At 45.6% G+C, this 7,712-nt stretch overlaps 1 protein-coding gene across 1 annotated transcript in view; it reads right to left on the bottom strand.

Moving 5' to 3' along the window:
* Window positions 1–5,625: 5,625 nt before the first annotated feature.
* The window catches only part of LOC106581499 (P2Y purinoceptor 1), a 3,801-nt gene continuing 1,714 nt past the window's right edge, over window positions 5,626–7,712 (bottom strand). The window contains exon 2 of the mRNA XM_014163594.3: window positions 5,626–7,712. This exon is cut by the window's right edge and continues 659 nt beyond it. Coding sequence (XP_014019069.2) covers window positions 7,274–7,712 — 439 coding nt within the window. The 3' untranslated portion in view covers window positions 5,626–7,273.

Raw genomic sequence — 7,712 nt, 5'->3', positions numbered from 1 at the left:
TTTGCTAGTACAGACTGGAATATGTTATGGGATTCTTCCAATGGCATTGAGGAGTACACCACAACAGTCACTGGCTTCATAAATAAGTAAATCGATGACGTCATCCCCACAGTGACCATATGTACATTACCCCAACCAGAAGCCATGGAATACAGGCAACATCCGCACTGAGCTAAAAGGTAGAGCTGCCGCTTTCAAGGAGTGGGACTCTAACCCAGAAGCTTATAAGAAATCCTGCTATGCCCTCCAACGAACCATGAAAAATACAGGACTAAGATCGAATCGTACTACACCGTCTCCGACGCTTGTTGGATGTGGCAGGGCTTGCAAACTATGACACACTACAAAGGGAAGTACAGCCGAGAGCTGGTCAGTGACACGAGCCTACCAGACGAGCTAAATATCTTCTATGCTCGCTTCGAGGCAAGTAACACTGAAACATGCATGAGAGCATCAGCTGTTCCGGATGACTGTGTGATCACGCTCTCTGCAACCAATGTGGGTAAGACCTTCAAACAGGTCAACATTCATGAGGCCGCAGGGCCAGATGGATTACCAGGACGTGTACTCGGAGCATGCACTGACCAATTGGCAAGTGTCTTCACTGACATTTTCAACCTCTCCCTGTCTGAGTCTGTAATACCAACATATTTCAAGCAGACCACCATAGTCCCTGTGCCCAACAACACTAAGGTAACCTACCTAAATGACTACCGACCCGTAGCACTCATGTCTGTACCCATGAAGTGCTTTGAAAGGGTGGTCATGGCTCCCATCACCAACATTATCCCAGAAACCCTAGACCCACACCACGCTTCTAGACAGTTAGGTGACAGATCTAGCTCTGTGGCTTTTAGCTCTGTGGCTTCTAGACAGTTAGGAGACAGATCAAGCTCTGTGGCTTATAGCCAGTCAGGAGAAAAATCAAGCTCTGTGGCTTCTAGCTCCGTGGCTTCAAGCCAGTTAGATGACAAGTGTATATTAGTGTGTAAGGTATTGCATGCCAAATTTAAACCTTCGACAATAGCAAACACACTGAGCAAATAAAACAAACTAAAATAAAATGGTATCACTTGCCAAAATGCACACACACACACACACACACACACACACACACACACACACACACACACACACACACACACACACACACACACACACACACACACACACACACACACACACGCACACACGCACACACGCACACACGCACACACGCACACACACACACACACACAGCAATAGTAAATCAAACAGGAGACCGGTGAGAGAGTAAACAAAAGTGTTTCCGTGAGCTGGTCAGGAAACAGGATATCTATTCTATAAAAAGAAAAAAAGGTCCAATCAAAAGGGCTTTCAGTCGCTGGCAGCCAGACACACTGAACCAACTAAACTGACACTGGAGGTGGCATGCCAGCAGCATACATAGGCTGTGTTTACACAGGCAGCCCAATTCTGATCTTCTGCCTAATTATTTGTCTTTTGATCAAACAGATAAGATCTTTTGCCAATTATTGGGCAAAAGATCAGAATATGGCTTTTTGTGTAAACGCAGCCAGGATGCCTGAAATAAAGTAACAGGTTCAAACCATTCCTGAGGTTAGGAATGTGACATTATGAATCTATGATAGATTTAAGGAGAACAAAAAGGCCTAAGTCCCCACAGACCATTATCTCCTATATGAGTTTTAATAGAGCTCTCCTAAGACGTGATTTACTGACAGTATCATGTTTTAAATCAAAACCCCATTTTATTTGGCTAATATCCGGGTGCCTTGATCCATGAGGACAAAGGGTTCAAAAGGTGACAAAAGTATGTGGACACCTGCTCATCCAACATCTCATTCCAAAATCATGGGCATTAATATGGAGTTGGTCCCCCTCTTTCACTGCTATAACAGCCTCCACTCTTCTGGGAAGGCTTTCCACTAGATGTTGGAACATTGCTTCTGGGACTTGCTTCCATTCAGCCACAAGAGTATTAGTGAGGTTGGGCACTGATGTTGGGCGATTAGGCCTGGCTCACAGTCGGCGTTCCAATTCATCCCAAAGGTGTTCGATGGGGTTGAAGTCAGGGCTCTGTGCAGGCCAGTCAAGTTCTTCCACAACAATCTCGACAAACCATTTCTGTATGGACCTCGCTTTGTGCACGGGGGCATTGTCATGCTGAAACAGGAAAGGGCCTTCCTCAAACTGTTGCCACAAAGTTGGAAACACAGAATCGTCTAGAATGTCATTGTATGCTGAAGTGTTAAGATTTCCCTTCACTGAAATGAAGGGGCCTAGCCTGAACCATGAAAAACAGCCCCACACCATTATTCATCCACCAACAAACTTTACAGTTGGTGCTATGCATTCGGGCAGGTAGCGTTTGCCTTGCATCCGCCAAACCCAGATTTGGCCGTCGGACTGCCAGAAGGTGCAGCGTGATTCATCACACCAGAGAACGTGTTTCCACTGCTCCAGAGTCCAACGGCAGCGAGCTTTACACCACTCCAGCTGACGCTTGGCATTGAGCATGGTGATCTTAGGCTTGTGTGTGGCTGCTCGGCCATGGAAAACCCATTTCACAAAGCTTCCGATGAACAGTTCTTGTGCTGACTGCTTCCAGAGGCAGTTTGAAACTTGGTAGTGAGTGTGGCAACCGAGGACAGGCGAGTTTTACGTGCTGCGCACTTCAGCACTCGGCGGTCCAATTCTGTGAGCTTGTGTGGCCTACCACTTCACAGTTGAGCCGTTGTTGCTCCTAGCTGTTTCCACTTCACAATTAGAGCACTTACAGTTGACCGGGGCAGCTCTAGCAGAACGGAAATTTAACGAACTGACATGTTGGAAAGGTGGCATCCTATGACAGTGCCATGTTGAAAGTCACTGAGCTCTTCAGTAAGGCCATTCTACTGCCAATGTTTGTCTATGGAGACTGCATGGCTGTGTGCTCGATTGTATACACCTGTCAGCACGAGTGTGGTTGAAATAGCCGAATCCACTAATTTGAAGGGGTTTCCACATTCCACATACTGTATATATAGTGTATAATACTGATCTGATTGATCAACTCAGCTTTTGTCTCAAGATGACTACAGCCACTGAGTTTGACACAGAGGTGGAGATGTTCAACAGTGAACAGAATTCAACGTTTGTAGCCACAAACCAGTTGTTCCTCACTGTTTTACATCTCATTGTTTCCCAAATGTTGGATCTTGCCAGTGTGTTGGGCTAGGTCCTGTCCTGTTAGGTGCTTCTGTTTCCAGTTAGGTGGGTCACGATGACATTCAACAGTACTTTCGGTGAGTCAATGCTCAAAACAGTTTGGGAACTGTTTGAACTAGCCATTCTCTTTCTACTTGAAATTCAAGGTTCTGTGATTATCATATGAACACAGCCAGACTGTGTCCCCAGCAGACAGACAGGCTGCTCCTTAATGAACGCTGCTGTGCCTCACGTATATCCGCTGGAACAAAGTACCATATTTCACCAGGCCTGTCCAGACAATAATGACCCTCTAGGGGGCCCACTGCTTGTCCTCTGGAGACACACACACGTACACACACTGGGGTTCCCTGCCTGCCCGTTTGTCCTCTAGAGAGAGAACTTTGTTACCCAAGTCTCCCTCCCTCTACCTCCCTTCTTGCCCCCTGCTATCCATCTTCTGTCTACCATCTCCCCTCACCCTCAACCACACCCTCACCAACACCCCACCTTGCCATTCTCTTACTGTCACCCAGGGCAAGCTGACAGTGCCAGAAAAAATGAAGGTGGGAAGGAAGAAAAAGAAGGGTGGGGAAAGGAGGAATGAGGTGGAGGAATAGGGGAGTCAAACAAGATGGGAGAGGAGAAGAGAGAGGAGACAGAGGGAAGGGAGGAAGAGAGGAGGGAGAGGAGACAGATGGAAGGGAGGAAGAGAGAGAGGAGACAGAGGGAAGGGAGGAAGAGAGGAGGGAGAGGAGACAGATGGAAGGGAGGAAGAGAGAGAGGAGACAGAGGGAAGGGAGGAAGAGGAGGAAGAAGAGACAGAGGAAAGGAAGAAATAAAGGAGGGAGAGGAGACAGAGGAGGAAAGAGAGGAAGAGGGAGAGGAGACAGAGGAAAGAGAGGAAGAGGGAGAGGAGACAGAGGAAGAGGAAAGAGAGGAGGGAGAGGAGACAGAGGAAAGAGTGGAGGAGGGAGAGGAGAAACAATATGACAGGATATTAAGTGTTCATGCTTCAGCACGTTATCATTCAAGACTTCTATTGTCTGTCCAGCCCAGAGATTTCCTATTTGAGCACTATAGCCCTTCTGCCAACCACACAGTCCAGTACACACACCTGGAAGAACACACATACGCAAACACACTCCTCTCTATGACAACCAATACTAACTATCACAATAACAACAACAACCACCTGTTTTCATAATATTTATAGTGCCCCCGCCCACACAGATTTCGAATCAACAATACCAACCACACAGCTAGCCAGGAAATCAAAGTCTGTTTCTATTCATATGACCAGTTTGGTGAAATCTGATGGCTTCCTGTACCCTTCCACCACAGAAACCTGGGGTCCTGGCGACAGGATATCAACACTCCCACCACAGAAACCTGAGGTCCTGGTGACAGGATATCAACAGTCCCACCACAGAAACAGAAATCTGGGGTCCTGGTGACAGGATATGAACACTCCCACCACAGAAACAGAAATCTGGGGTCCTGGTGACAGGATATCAACACTCCCACCACAGAAACCTGGGGTCCTGGTGACAGGATATCAACACTCCCACCACAGAAACCTGGGGTCCTGGTGACAGGATATCAACACTCCCACCACAGAAACAGAAACCTGGGGTCCTGGTGACAGGATATCAACACTCCCACCACAGAAACCTGAAGTCCTGGCGATAGGATCCCAACACTCCCAGCATCGATAACTCCAGTCCCTTTGTCTCCCACACAAAGGATGTCTTTGGAAACGCCAAGAAGGAGAGAAAAAGGTGCCACTCTTTATTCGTCCCTCGTTCCCCCTCTCCCTCACAGTTGTTCTAAAAGGAAAGTCAACAGGCGTGCAGGGAAAGAGCTGGAACTGTAAGTGTATGGGTTTGAATAGATCTCTGCAGGATAACGCCATTCACATACATAACAGCCATAAACTGGATAAACAGTGCAGTACAATACAGCACAACCCATTGAATTATTGCTAATTGGTGGAAGCAGAAAATAAAGTTACTCTAAACCTTTGTCACGGCGAGTTTGAGAGAAGGCCAAGACAAGATGAGTTGGATCCAGTGTAATAAAGCAATGTATCTAATAATCAGGAAAGCCCTTTGGAATGATTAACAGTGGATACGGCTGCTTAAACTGAGAAATGGCAACATATACAGCAGGGAGAAAGAGAGAGAGAGACAGAGAGAGAGCGAGAGAGAGACAGGGAGAGAGAGAGAGAAAGACAGAGAGAGAGACAGAGAGAGAGAGCGAGAGAGAGAGAGAGAGAGACAGGGAGAGAGAGACAAAGAGAGACAGAGAGAGAGAAAGAAAGAGAGAAAGACAGAGAGAGAGAGACAGAGAGAGAGACACAGAGAGAGACACAGAGAGAGAGAGAGAGAGAGAGAGAGAGAGAGAGATGAGTAGAAAAAAATATAATTAATCTGATAACTTTTAACATGTTTTATATAAAACGTTTATTGACACATTCACAACTGACCCCCAAATACTGTACAACTTCAGAGCAACTGTGTGCTCCAACATGACCCCTGACCTGAGCAGCGAATGTGCAGTCCCACAGATTTCTATAAAAGCCAGATATGATCATATCATCCACTTCCTCATCAGGTCTACATATCTCTCAATAATATGGATGGGGGGGGTAACTTGTGCATTTAATGCTATTATCAGTCAATCCACATACAACATTATACTATGAACATCTGTGGAGCTGCTAGAGTTGCTGCCCAGTCCAGGAACAGTCAGAAAATGGCTCCACTAGGAAGACGATAACCAGATACTTAGCACAACATACATAGTTCCAGGTTTTACATAGATTTTTTCCCACCTACTAAAAGGTGGCTAAAGAGATTGAAGTTTTGATTGCTATGTATACAAAACACTGAGAGGTGAAAAACATTTCATTGGGTTTTACAATCCCCCCCCAAAAAACTCAATATGGCTGTTTTACACACCAAGTAACGTTCGTTTCAAATCATATGGTCACCTGCATGCATTCTTCTCTGCATGCATATCAACAGTTCAACACTTCATAGGAAACGGCTGCCGTGATTTTTCATTGGTAAAATCCCTCCCGATAATTACACTGGACTCATGCAATAACAAAAAACAAAACAATAACAACATAACCTGTACAGTACAACTACAACACACATTCAGTACATTACAGTATATTTCTGTATATAACAGTATATTACTGTATATAACAGTATATTACTGTATATAACAGTATATTACTGTATATAACAGTATATTACTGTATTTACAGTATATTACTGTATATAACAGTATATTACAGTATATAACAGTATATTACTGTATTTACAGTATATTACTGTATATAACAGTATATTACTGTATATAACAGTATATTACTGTATATAACAGTATATTACAGTATATTACTGAATAGTGTCATATTCACATGAGACTAGTGTAGTCCCTTCATATTATGTAGAATAGATAGACCATGGACGCACAGGGCACGCCATAGTGATACACTGACTGTACTGGATTCAATTGGGGGTTCATTTAATTCGTAGCAGTCTGAGAAACGCCACTCAGAACATTCATAGTGCATTATAATCTCTGTATGTCAACCTCCACAGAGCAGTCATAAGGCCCAGGCTGTAGGTAATAGATCTCAGTTATCCCTGGTGCCTCACCTAGCCTCAGCCACCACTCTCTACCTGCTAATAGGTAGTGATTATGAAGCATCCACTGGGCGGCTAGCAGAGCCCTCTCTCCATTACAAACACATTAGCATTGGTTCAATAGAGGAACAAGAGGCTGTTGTTTACAGGAGATGAACCTATTACCTTCTCCTTCCGTTTGGTTATGGATGGATGAGCACTTTGTTCACATTCAGAAAATACCTAGCTAGTGATAAGCATTACAGAGACACAAACTATTATCATCAGCTTTGTCACGTTCCCGCCCAGACTGTTCTATCCACAGTGCACACAGTCTGCGAGGTCCACAGCACCAATACACAGTACGTTTTCACACAGAACCCCTGTAAGAGGTTCAGACTGACCACCCGGACCAGAGACCAAGACCCGGAACCAGATCTCTCTCAGAACTGTCCATCCCTGTTCTTGACATATTCCGGCAGACTGTTGAGCGCAGTCTCTTCACTCTTGGACTGCACTGGGAGCTCCTCCCCCTTCTTGGATTGTTTTTTAGTAGCTCTGGAGAACTTCCTCCTGAACGTGTCACCAGCCAGGAAGTAGAGAACCGGATCCACACAGCTGTTGAGGCTGGCCAGCCCCCGCGTCACCTGGTAGGTGGCGTACACCCGGTTATTAAAGTCACACATGTCCGGGACCTGGAAGTACAGCCTGGCGCGCATGTTTAGGTTCTTCATCACGTGAAAGGGCAGGTAGGACACAGCGAACACAGCCAGCACGATAATCACCAGGTGGATGGACTTACGCCGTAACGGAGCGTTGGTCATGTCGTTACAGATCAGCGCCTTGACGATCATCCCATAGCAACCCAGGATTATGATGAAG

The sequence above is a fragment of the Salmo salar genome, chromosome 20 (genome assembly GCF_965601325.2).
Source record: "Salmo salar chromosome 20, fSalSal1, whole genome shotgun sequence".
Classification (NCBI taxonomy): Eukaryota; Metazoa; Chordata; class Actinopteri; order Salmoniformes; family Salmonidae; genus Salmo; species Salmo salar.
This window is presented reverse-complemented; position numbering and strand designations above follow the sequence as displayed.